This window comes from Excalfactoria chinensis, chromosome 2, assembly GCF_039878825.1.
Source record: "Excalfactoria chinensis isolate bCotChi1 chromosome 2, bCotChi1.hap2, whole genome shotgun sequence".
NCBI lineage: Eukaryota > Metazoa > Chordata > Aves > Galliformes > Phasianidae > Excalfactoria > Excalfactoria chinensis.
In genome coordinates, this window is record NC_092826.1 from 141,337,249 (window position 1) to 141,350,232 (window position 12,984).

At 64.7% G+C, this 12,984-nt stretch overlaps 1 protein-coding gene across 1 annotated transcript; it reads left to right on the plus strand.

Annotated features, from left to right (window-relative positions):
• Window positions 1-851: 851 nt before the first annotated feature.
• On the plus strand, window positions 852-12,877 carry NOS3 (nitric oxide synthase 3). Its single transcript, XM_072328205.1, is given in 27 exon segments — window positions 852-1,163; window positions 2,239-2,341; window positions 2,426-2,481; window positions 2,483-2,575; window positions 3,156-3,318; window positions 3,390-3,481; window positions 3,927-4,068; window positions 4,147-4,286; window positions 4,811-4,985; window positions 5,328-5,429; window positions 5,532-5,726; window positions 5,887-5,960; window positions 6,027-6,171; window positions 6,246-6,350; window positions 6,506-6,573; window positions 6,672-6,788; window positions 7,188-7,362; window positions 7,433-7,562; window positions 7,784-7,862; window positions 8,187-8,374; window positions 9,152-9,330; window positions 9,899-10,109; window positions 10,586-10,673; window positions 11,158-11,279; window positions 11,765-11,913; window positions 12,323-12,517; window positions 12,694-12,877. Coding segments are annotated over 27 exon segments (3,516 nt in total). The 5' UTR covers window positions 852-1,056; the 3' UTR covers window positions 12,817-12,877.
• Window positions 12,878-12,984: the final 107 nt, after the last annotated feature.

A 12,984-nucleotide genomic window follows, 5' to 3' on the forward strand; every position in this document is an offset into this window, starting at 1 on the left:
CCAGTCCCAACCCTAAACCCAACCCTAAACCCAACCCAATCCCAACCCAGACCCCAAACCCAATGCTGACTCCAACCTTAACTCCAACCTCAACCCAACCCCAACCCAATCCCTGACCCGAACCCCGACCTCAAACACAACCCAACCCCAACCCTCACCTTAACTCCAACCCCAGCGCCATGGCAACCTCAACCCAACTCCAACTAACCCTGACCCCAAACCCAAACCCAGTGCTGACCCCCAACCTTAACTCCAGCCCTAATCCAACCTCAGCCTTAACCCCAACCCCAACCCTGACTGCAAACCCAACCTTAACCCCAGTCCCAGCTCTGACCTCAAACCCAGCCCAACCCCAACCCCCCCCCCTCATCTCAGCTCCAAATCCAGTAGCACCTCAACCCAATCCCAACCCCAACGCTTGACCCAAACCCAACCCAGACCCCAGCCCAACCCCAATCCCAACCTTGACTCCAACCCAATCCCAATGCCAGTCCCAGCACAACTCCAACACAAACCCAACCCCAACCCCAACCCCGACCCCGACCCCAACCCAACATTCACCCTAATCTCTATCCTGATCCAGAACTTAATTCCAGCCCGATTCCAATCCGAATCACAGTCCTAATGCCAATCCTGATCCCAACTCCAGCCCAACTCCAACACCAAACCCAACACAACCCCAACCCCAACTCCAACCCCAACTTAACTCAGAACCCAACCCCGGCCCCAACTTCACCCCTTCCCCACGCAGGGTCGCCTCGCGGTGCCCCACAGGCTGCGGGGGGGGGGAAAAGAGGGGGGGGCCGGGATCCGCCTGGCAGCGTCAATGGCAGGAACTGGGTGGGGGGCCCACCGGGGGGGCCCTCCGGATGTCCTCCCCGCGGGGGGCACCGGGACCACCACCCGCAGCACCGCCGGGCCCCGCGGCGGCCGCGCTCGGGAGGCTCCGTCTCCGCTCCCGGAGGTCCCGCACCCCCAGCGCTCGTCCCGCGTGGGGCGGCCGGAGGTCCCGACTCCCCCCGCAGCTCCGGAGGAAGCGGCCGCTCCCGCAGCGCCATGGGGAACCTCCCGGCCGTGCTGCCCGGCGTCGCGCGCTCCTGCGGGCTCTGCTCCCGGCAGCTCAACCCCGCGCCCGAGGACGGTCCCGGCCCCGATAAGGGCAGGTGGGTACCATGGAGGGGGTCGGGGGTCGGAGGGGTCCCCGGGTCCGGGTGGAGGGCGCGCTGTGGCTCATGGGGACGTCCGTGTGTGGAGGGGCACCCTCGGAGCCCACCGGAAAGGTGCGCCCCACGGACACGGGGACCCACGGATCCCATCCCAGAGGAGCCCCATTCCCACCGAGATGTGACCCCGTGGGGCCCCGACCCCACCAGGGATGTGACCCATTGGAGCCCTGTCACCACAGAGCTGTGTCTCTACCAAAGCCATGTGCCCACTGGAGATGCGCCCCCCGACCAGAGCCCCATCGCCATGGAACCCCACCCCCATAGATCCCCACCCCCATAGATCCCCATCCCCACGGATCCCCATCCCCATGGATTCTCACCCCCACCAGAGCCATGTCAGTGGGGTGCAGTGTCGATTTGCTGGGGGCAGGATGTGGGGCACAGCCATGGTTCCCTGCCCAGAGGGGGGTCATCTGCCCCTTCCCTACTGTCTCCGTCCTTACTGCCCCCTGCCCTATAGCCCCTGCCCTATATCCCCCCTGCCCTTAGCACCGGGATGGTGTCCCAACCCTATGGTGAGCACAGTGATGCCCCCCCCCACCCTCCCTGTAGCCTTCTGGACCCCACCAGGACCCACTGGGGTGAATGGAATGTGTGGGGCTGAACTGGGACCGGGGACACAGCCTCACTGTGGGGACAGGGCAGCACGGGCTGGGGGTGGGGGGCAGGATGGGTTAACCCCTTCGGGCGGGGGGGGCCGCTCTGACTCACGCTATTGTTCACGCTTGCACACATGCATGAGGCTGAGGCACGCCCCGAGCCTGCGCCAGGCCCCCACCCATGGCTGTGGGGTCCGGGCCCCCCAGCAGCACCGAGGGGAGAAGGGCACTGAGGGGCCAGACCCCCCCCATTACCTGCAGTGCTGCCCCCAGCAGTGCCCCATTGCACCCATTGCCGGCCCGCTGCCCCCATGGGGACACGCCCCCACTCTGGGATCTGGGGGGCCAGAGTCCCCCGAATGGCGCAGCCCCATGGGGAGGGGTCCCACACCTCAGTGCTCCCCACCCCACAGCCCGGTGCCCCCCCGGCACGCAGAGCCCACGCGCTTCGCCCGCCTGAAGAACTGGGAGACGGGGAGCATTGCCTACGACACGTTGTGCGCCCAGGCCGAGCAGGTGGGGCCGGGGAGGGCGGGTGTGGGGCACCATAGGGCTGGGTGTGGGCTGCCCCACAGATCCCAGCCCCACGGATGCCCACAGGAGCTGCCGTGCTCAGCGCGCCGCTGCCTGGGCTCCCTGGTGCTGCCCAAGCAGCTGCCCGTGCCCCGGCGCTGAGGGCGGCCGCAGCGGTGAGGAGCTGCTGGCTCTGGCACGGGACTTCATTGACCAATACTACGCCTCCATCCGGCGGTGAGTGCTGCCCTCCTGCCCCACTGCGCCCCACGGCGCTGCCCCAGCCCCACACCACAGCCTCCCATCCCACCCTATGGCTGCCCGATGGCTTCACACAGCTCCATTCCCAACCCTGGCCCCAGATACCCCAAATGCCCCCCCCCCCATGGTGCCACAGCGCTGTCCTCTAGGGCATCCCATAGCCCTGTCCCCATGCTGCCTCACAGCACCCATAGCCCTGTCTGTCACCCTGCACAGAAGCATCACACAGCACTGTCCCATTCTGTCCCAAATCCTCATCCCCATCCCTGCCCCTCAGTGCCCCACATCACTGCCTCCATCCCCACCCTCTGCCTACCCACATCCTTATCCCCATTCCTACTCCTCAGTGCCTCAATTCCTCACCCCCATCCCTGCCCCTCAGCACCCCGCAGCTCTGCCTCCATCCCCTTCCCCCTCCCGCTGTCCCCCATCCAAACACCAACACCCCCCCAGCTCCCTCCCTGCCCCGCCTGCCCCCATGCCCAGCAGTCTCCCAGAGGGTGGTACCAGGACCTCCCCCCATCATCTCTCCCCCCCCAACGCGGTGGTCCCACAGGGAGAACTCTGCAGCCCACGTGCAGCGGCTGCGGGAGGTGGAGGCGGCGGTGCGGAGCTCGGGCACGTATCAGCTGCAGGAGGCTGAGCTCATCTTTGGGGCCAAGCAGGCCTGGCGCAACGCAGCGCGCTGTGTGGGGCGCATCCAGTGGAACAAACTGCAGGTGGGACACGCGGCCCCACAGCTGTGGGGAGGGGAGGGGGCTGGGGGGCAACGGGATGGCATTGCTCGCAGGTGTTTGATGCCCGGGACTGTGCCAGCGTCGGGGAGATGTTTGGTTTCCTCTGCTCCCACATCCAGTATGCAACCAACCGAGGGAACATACGGTGAGGGGGGATGTGGGGGGATGTGGGGTGGGATGGGGAGGGGTGTGGGAATAGGATGGAGTTGGGGATGGGATGGAGATGGGATGGAGATGGGTGTGGGAATAGGATGGGGGTGGGGATGGGGATGGAGAAAGAGATGGGGATGCGTTGGGTTGAGGGTGAGGATGAGAGTGGGAATAGGATGGGGGTGGAGATGGGGAAGGGAGATGGGATGGGGAAGGGCATGGGGATGGGGGTGGGGACAGAGATAGGATAAAGGATGAGAATGGAAGTAGACACCTGAAAGGGGAAGAAGGAGGAGAAGGGAAAGGGGAAAACTGGAAAAGAAGAAGGGGAAGAATGTGGGATGGGTTAGGATGGAGCAGAGGTGGGTGGACCTGCTGTAGGGATGGGGCACTCCATCACCATGAGATGAGGACGGGCCAGTGACGTCCCGCTCCTGCAGGTCGGCCATCACCATCTTCCCCCAGCGGGTGCCGGGCCGCGGCGACTTCCGCATCTGGAACACGCAGCTGATCCGCTACGCCGGGTACCGGCAGCCCGACGGCTCCGTGCTGGGAGACCCGGCCAACGTCGACATCACTGAGGTGGGGGTCCCACATCACAACACCCCCCAGCCCCGGGATGGCTGCCCGACGGCCCCGCTGAGCCCGCTGTGCCCGCAGCTCTGTGTGCACTACGGATGGAGTCCGGGCAGCGGGCGCTTCGATGTGCTGCCGCTGCTGCTGCAGGGACCCGATGAGGCCCCCGAGCTCTTCCCGCTGCCATCGGAGCTGGTCCTGGAGGTGCCCCTCACACACCCCACGTGAGTGGGGCTGGGCTGCGGGGCTGCGGGGTGGGGGTGGACCCAGTGCCAGAGCAACCTGTGGGCATGGCTGTGGGGGTGGGGTGGGATGGGATAGAGATGATGGTGGGATGAGGGAGGGATGCAGGGATATGGGGTTACAAGGATGGGATGGGATGGGATGGGATGGGATGGGATGGGATGGGATGGGATGGGATGGGATAGGATAGGATAGGATAGGATAGGATAGGATAGGATAGGATAGGATAGGATAGGATAGGATAGGATAGGATAGGATAGGATGAAATAGGGAAGGGGATGTGGTGATGGGGGGATGAGGGGGTATGGGGAGATGGGTTGGGTGCAGGATGAGGGGATGATGGGATGGAGGTAGGGATAAGGATGGGTCAGGGCATCCATGTGCTTACCCTGGCACAGTCTCTGAGCAGGAGATGGGTGCGGGGCCAGAAGCCAAGGGTAGAAGTGGGGTGTTTCTGCTGTGGGGCTGGTGTGGGTCTCTGGGCCGCATCTCCCTCCCAACACAGGCTGGAGTGGTTTGGGGAGCTGGGGCTGCGCTGGTACGCACTGCCTGCTGTCTCCAACATGCTGCTGGAGATCGGGGGGTTGGAGTTCCCGGCTGCACCCTTCAATGGTTGGTACATGAGCAGCGAGATCGGCACCAGGAACCTCTGCGACAGCCACCGCTACAACCTGCTGCAGGTGGGGTGCAGCCCCCTGTGTCCCCACCACCACAAGGGGTCCCCACATGGAACCTGGGGGCACAGCGGGGGGAAGTGTGAAGGGAGCCCCCAACCTTCTCTGCTGTGAGGTCTGGGGGTGCCCATGGCTGCTGTCCTGCCCCAGAATGGGCAAAGGATCCTGCCCCTGTCCATCTGCATCCTCACCCCATCCCACCCCATTCCCATCCCATCCCCACCTCCATCCCCACCCTATTCTCATCCTCATCCCCACCCCATCCCCCTCCCATTCCATCCCATTCTATCCCGTCCCCATCCCCTTGGGGACAGGGACACACACAGCTGATCCCCCACTCCCCGGCAGGAGGTGGCCCTTCGCATGGGGTTGGACACACGTAAGACTTCGTCCCTCTGGAAGGACAAGGCCGCCGTGGAGATGAACATTGCCGTGCTGCACAGCTACCAGGTGGGACACAGCGGTGGGGGGGTGGCCCCAATGACAGCAGGGACACCCCCGGGGCTGTGTGCACATGATGGCCGGACACTGCTCAGCCCCTCGTCCTCACAGGAGGCCAAAGTGACCATCGTGGACCACCATGCAGCCACCGAGTCCTTTGTGAAGCACATGGAGAATGAGCTGCGGACACGGGGAGGGTGCCCGGCTGACTGGGTCTGGATTGTGCCCCCCATCTCGGGCAGCCTCACCCCCGTCTTCCACCAGGAGATGGTCAACTACCAGCTCTGCCCCACCTTCCGTTACCAGGTGTGCCCAGCCCTGCTCCCATTCCATCCCCATCCCATTCCCCACCCCACCCCCATTCCACCCCCATCCCATCCCCATTCTGTCCCCATTCCATCCCCCTCCCCACCCCACCCCCACCGCACACCCCTCCCCTTCCCACTGCTGACCCCTCTCCCCGCAGCCCGATGCCTGGAAGGTTTACGTCTCCAAGGGCACCACGGTCACCAGGAGGAAGACCTTCAAGGAGGTGGCCAAGTAGGTGACAGCCGTGTTGGGGTGGGGGCCGGGCAGGATGGAGCTGAGCTTCTGGGACCCCCGCAGTGCCGTGAAGATCTCAGCCAAGCTGATGGGGCACATGATGGCCCGGCGAGTGAAGGCCACCATCCTGTACGCCACCGAGACGGGCCGGGCGCGCACCTACGCCTGGAGCCTCTGCCAGCTCTTCCGCCGTGCCTTCGACCCCAAGGTGGGCAGGGGGGGCTGGGGGGCACTGGGGGGGCGGGCTGGGCCACTCAGCCCCCTCCTGCTACTGGCCAACAGGTGCTGCGCATGGATGAGTACGACATCGTGTCCTTGGAGCACGAGACCCTGGTGCTGGTGGTGACCAGTACCTTTGGCAATGGGGACCCACCGGAGTGTGGGGAGGTGAGGGGGGGGTGTGGGGTGGGATGGGGATGGGATGTGTTTGGGATGGGAATGGGGATTGGAATAGGATGAGGATGGGGAAATAGGAATGGGGTGGAATGGGTTGGTGTCAGGAAAGTGATGGCGATGGGGTGGTGACACGCTCCTCCCCACAGAGCTTCTCCAAGGCACTGATGGAGATGTCCTCCCCCTACACCAATGCTGCACATGCTGAGCCTCCCAAGTGAGCACTGGGGCCATGGGGACACCCAGCCCCTCAGAGTGGGGTCAGACTCGGGGGGTCCTGGGAGCCCCAGCCCTGCTCACACCGCACACCCACAGGAGCTACAAGCTGAGGTTCAACAGCGTCTCGCAGTCAGATCAGCTCGTGGCAGCCTGGAAGAGGAAGAGGAGGCAGCTGAGCAACACGGACAGCGCGGGGACACTGGGGGCTCTGCGGTGTGGGGCTGGGGGTGGAATGGTGGCATGGGGGTGCACGGAGATGTGGGAACGGCGCAGGGAGCGAGGTGGTGATGGGGATGGGACGGAGATTGGATGGGGGTGGGATAGAGATAGGGTCAGAGACAGGAATGGGAATGGGGATCGGGTGGAAATGGGATGGGATGGTGACAGGAATGGAAATGGGGACAGAGACAGGGAAGAGGATAAGGATGCGAAGGAGATGGGAATGAGGGGCTGGGAATGGTGAGTGGATGAGGATGGGGATGGGATGGAGACACGGACAGGAACAGGGTTCTTTGCCCACCCTGGGGCAGTAGAACGGCCATGGGAGCCCCAGACCCCAGGGCAGAGGGCCAGGGCTGGGGGCTCACTGCTCATTGCCCCCGGGACCCCCAGGTTCTCTGTCTTCGGGCTGGGGTCGCGGGCATACCCCCACTTCTGCGCCTTCGCACACGCAGTGGACACCCGGCTGGAGGAGCTGGGGGGGGAGCGCATCCTGCCCATGGGGGAGGGCGACGAGTTGTGTGCACAGGAGGAATCCTTCCGCACCTGGGCCAGGCTGGTCTTCCAGGTGAGTGGGCACCCCAAGGGGAGCGGGTCCCGGGCCAGACCCATGCCCACAACCCCCTCTGCACCTCCAGGCCGCCTGCGAGACCTTCTGTGTGGGGGATGGAGTGGAGGCGTCCGAGGAGATCTTTGTGGCACAGCAGGGTTGGAAGCGCCAGAAGCACCGCCTGGCTGTGCAGCCTGAGGGCACAGATCTGCTCGCTGGTACCCAGCACCCACAGCCCCCTGAGTCCCCTTCCTACACAAGTACCAGGACCCCCAGACAACATGGGACCCCCACCGCAAGCAGCCCCCACAGTCTGGGAACCCCAGCCCTTGGCCTCCCCATCCCAACTCATCCCCCAGCTCCTGTGACCCTCTCCAGCTCCCCAAGCCCCCTGTCCCCAGGACACTCCCGAGTCCCCCACCACGCTGCCCTCCCACAGGGCTGGCCCATGTGCACAAGCGCAAGGTGTTCCCGTGCACCGTGATCTCAGTGGAGAACCTGCAGAGCGAGGCGTCCAGGTGAGCACCCACCGTGCCCTCACTGTGCCACACAGCTGTGTGCCCAAACTGGGGTGGGGGTGGGTTAGGAATGGGGGGTGGGATGGAGATGAGAATAGGATGGGGATAGGGATGGGGATGGGATGGGGATGGGGATGGGATGGGATAGGATGGAATGGGGATAGAGATGGGGATGGGATGGAAATGGAGATGGGATGGGGATGGGGATGGGATGGGGACAGGCTCTTCCAGCCACTCTGGGGCAGGACAGCAGCCATGGGCATCCCCAGACCCCATGGCACCCAGGTGAACCCTTGCTCACACGGTGCCAATTGTGCCACCCAGCCGTGCCACCATGCTGGTGCGCCTGGACACGGCGGGGCAGCCCGAGCTGCAGTACCTGCCCGGGGACCACCTGGGAGTCTTCCCCGCCAACCGCCCCGAGCTGGTGCAGGAGCTGCTGGAGTGCGTGGAGGACCCACCGCCCGCTGACGAGCCCGTGCTGGTGGAGGTGCTGGAGAAGGACAGCAGCGGTAGGGAGCTTGGGGCTGGGCCCTGCCTGGGGGCGCAGCTGAGGGGGACCCCCACTGAGGCTGCATGGGGATGGGGATGCTGATGTAGCACAGCGCCCACTCCTCCCTGGGGAGGGCACCCTCTCCTTCGTTTCCCTTCCTCCCTGTCCTGTCCCCATCCCATCTCAATCCTCATCCCTATCTCCTTCCACGTCTGTTTCTCTATCCTTTCTTCTCCATCCCCATCCTTTCCCTATACCCATTCGTTTTCCCTTTGTCATCTCATCCTCTCCTCTTCCTTCCCAATCCCCTTCCTCTTTCTCATCCCCTTCCCCCCTCTGTCCTCATCTCCATCCTCCCCCTCAATCTCCTCTCCATCCCCAGCACCATTCCCATCCTATCCCCATTCCCATTTTCCCCCCACCTCCTCCCACACCCCATGTCCGTGTTCTTTCCCTTCCCTTTCCCTCCCCCCTCCTCTTCCTTTTCCATTTTCCTGACCCTAACTCTGACCCTTTCCCATCCCCATCCTCTTCCCCATCCTTTTGTCCTTCCCCATCCTCTCTCCATTCCCATCTCCAGTCCATCCCTATCCTTTCTTCATCCCTATCCCTTCCCATTCCCTATCCCCTTTCTCATCCCCATTCTTAACCTCATCTCACCCCCTCCTGTTCACTATCCCCAACCCACCCCATACCTCCCGCATCCCCAGGCCCATCCCCAAGCCCACCCCCGTCTCATCCCCTCCCCACCCCACATCTGTCCCCATTCACATGCCCACCACATCCCATCCCACAGGCCGGTTCCCCGGCCCCAAAAGCTGGGTGCCCCAGAGCCGCCTGCCCCCCTGCTCGCTGCGCCAGGCGCTCAGCTCCTTCCTGGACATCACGGCCCCCCCGAGCCCCCAGTTCCTGCAGCTGCTGGCCACACTGGCACGGGAGCCAGCTGACCGCGAGCGCCTGCAGCAGCTCAGCCAGGTGGGCACGGGGAGAGAGGGCTGGGGAGGGGGGCGGGCTGACAGCGGGGGACTGGGACAACGAGTGACCATGCACAGGAAACAGCTCCTGCCAGAGAGGATTTGGGGTGCGGTGCCCCCTCGTTGAGGGATGGGGGCTGGGAAATGGGGCACTGGGAACTGGGGCTAAATAGTGGGGTACGAGGTGCTGGGATCCTGGGGTGAAGGGGTGCTGGATAGTGGGATGCTGAAGTGCTCAGGCACTGAAGTACCAGGATGCTGGGTACTGGGATGGGGATGTGCTGAGATGCTGGATACTGGGATGCTGGATATGGGATGCTGGGTATGGGATGCTGGGTACTGGGATACTGGCACACTGGATGCCTGGGGTGCTTGATATGGGATGCGGGATACTGGGACAACACGGTGGTGGGACAGTACTGGGATGCTGCAGTACTGGGACGCTCAGAAGCGAGTCATTGGGGTACTGGGCTGCTGGTTACCCGGATACTGGGGTGCCAAGCTGCTCAGATCCTGGGGTACCGTAACTCTGGCTATGGGGATGCTGAGGTCTGAGCTGCGTACCTCAGGACGCCCGTCTGTACGAGGACTGGAAGTGGTTCCGCTGCCCCACGCTGCTGGAGGTGCTGCAGGAGTTCCCATCCGTGGGGCTGCCTGCCTCGCTGCTGCTCTCCCAGCTGCCGCTGCTGCAGCCCCGCTATTACTCCGTCAGCTCGGCGCCCGACCCCAGCAGTGCCCACATCGACCTCACCGTGGCCGTGGTCACCTACCAGAGCGAGAGTGAGCGGGGGGTGGGGGTGGGGCTGCACAGCGCCCCAGTGGGGACCCCCAGGGTTGGATGCCCCCAGGGCACCCCCACATCACGGGGCACCTCCAGTCCCCATGGCCTCTCCGTGTCCCCATGGCACCTCCTTGTCCTCAGGACCCTTCCATGTCCCTATGGCCCCTCCAGTCCCCATGGCCTCACCATGTCCCGATGGCCCCTCCGTGTCCCCACGGCCCCTCCATGACCCCATAGTATCTCTGTGTCCCTATGGCCCCTTTGTGTCCCCGTGTGACCCCCATGTCCCCACAGCCCCTCCACGACCCCATGGCGTCTCGGCATCCCCATGGCCCCTCTGTGTCCCCATGTGGCCCCCCATGACCCCAGCTCCACTCCATGTTCCCATGACACCCCATGTCCCCATGCATGGGGGATCCCCACACCCCTCTGTGTCCGGCATTGCCCAGCACCCCACAGCTCTTTCTCCCCACAGACGGGCAGGGCCCGCTGCATTACGGCGTCTGCTCCACCTGGCTGGCACGGCTGCAGCCGGGGGACACGGTGCCTGCCTTCATCCGGGGGTGAGCGCCGCCCCTCCGTGCCCCACAGCTGCGCCCCCATCCTGCCCCACTGCCTCAGCCCCACAACTGCACATCCCAAATCCCCTGCTGCCCCACAGCAACATTTCCCAGCATGCCCCACTGCTCCCAAATTGCATTTCCAGCACGCCGAGGCTTTAGCCTTAAAGCAGCCCTTCCCTGCATGCAGAGGGTCATTTCCATGCCCGCCCCACTGTCCCCTGCACCCTTCGTGTCCCAGCACACCTCTGGCCCTGTTGGGTACCAGTGCCCACCCCCTCCCCAAGCCATCCCTCCACGTGCCCCCACCAACCCTGACCCCAACTCTAATATCTACCCTAAGCCCAACCCTGGCCCTAACCCTAATCCAGACCCCGATCCCAACACTGACCCTTGTCCTGACCCTGACCTGAGAGCCTGACCCTGAGCCCTACCCATGACCCCACCATGACCCCACTGTGACCCCTCCCTCTCTGCCCCCCCCCAGAGCACCCTCCTTCCGGCCGCCCCCCACCCCCGAGTCTCCCTGCATCCTTGTGGGGCCGGGCACCGGCGTGGCCCCATTCCGCAGCTTCTGGCAGCAGCGCCTGCAGCACCTGCAGGCAGGAGGTGGGGACACCACGTGGGGACATGGGGCATCATGTATGGGGACATGGGGTGTCGTGTATGGGGACATGGGGCGTCATGTATGGGGACATGGGGCGTCATGTATGGGGACATGGGGTGTCGTGTATGGGGACATGGGGTGTCATGTATGGGGACATCATGCAGAGGGATGCTGTGTGGGGATGCTGCACATGGGGACATGTGGCATCACATGTGGGGACATGGGGTCACCCTGTGTGGAGGGACAGTGAGCATGGGGACACCAGGCATCCCATATGGCACAGGGACACCTCCACAGGGACACGTGGGGATGTGGTGTGGGGGGTGATGGGGATGTGGGGATGTGGGGATGTGGGGATGGGGCTGGGGACATGGAAGGGGCGGTCGGGGATGTGGGGATGCAGTGCGGAGGGCAGAGGTGGCAACATGAGGGCAGAGTGTTGGGGTGGGGGCTGTGGGGCGGTGGTCCCGACGCAGTGTCCCCGCAGGCGGCCCACTGGGCAGTATGGTGCTGGTGTTTGGGTGCCGATCCTCCGTGCTGGACCACATCTACCAGCGGGAGATGGAGGAGGCGCGGGAGCAGGGAGCGCTCAGCCGCGTCCTCACCGCGTTCTCCCGCGAGCCGGGAACCCCAAAGGTGGGGGAATGGGGATGGGATGGGATGGGATGGGATGGGATGGGATGGGATGGGATGGGATGGGATGGGATGGGATGGGATGGGATGGGATGGGATGGGATGGGATGGGATGGGATGGGGTGGGGTGGGGATGGGAGTGGGAAGGGGTGGGGGTGGGGATGGGGATGGGAAAGGAGACACAGATGAGGGACAAATGGAGATGGGGAGCAGAGTGGAGCATGCGGTGACAGACATGGGGCAGGGGACAGGAGGTGCATGCCTGGGATCAAATGTGGGATGGGGACACTGAGGGGAAAGGGGTGGGAATGAGAGTGGGGCCGAGGGCGGGGGTTTGGAGACATGGACAGGGGAGGAGATGGGGGCAGGAGGGGGGCAGGGGGAGGCCAGGAGGGTCTCACCCCCCCCCCAGACCTACGTGCAGGACGTGCTGCGGACACAGCTGGCAGAGGAGGTGCACCGCGTGCTGTGCGAGTGCGGGGGGCACATGTACGTGTGCGGGGACGTGACCATGGCCACCGAGGTGCTGCAGACGGTGCAGCACATCCTGGTGCAGCAGGGAGGAATGAGCATGGGGCAGGCGGGGGACTTCATCAGCGAGCTGCGGGTACGGGCACGGGGATGGGGCGGGGATGGGGTGGGGCTGATGTGGGCACAGCATGGGGATGGCAGCGGGATGGCAACGGGTTGGATGGCACCGGGATGGATGGCAGCGGGATGGATGGCAGCGGGATGGATGGCAGCGGGATGGCGCCCTGCCCACACGGTGCCGGCTCACCGCAGGACAAGAACCGGTACCACGAGGACATCTTCGGGCTGACGTTCCGCACGCAGGAGGTGGCGTTCCGCATCCGCAGCCAATCCTTCTCCAAGCAGGAGCGCCCAGCGCCGGGCCCGGCCCCCTGACACGCACCGCCCCGCGCTGTGGGCTGCGACCGCCCCGTAAAGCTTTAGTTTTGATAAGCCCGGCCTGGCGTCCTGCGTCACGGTGGGGCGGGATGTGGGGCGGGATATGGGGCGGGATGTGGGGTGGCACCTCGCCACGAGCCCTCGGCGTCGGATGGCCAGAACGGT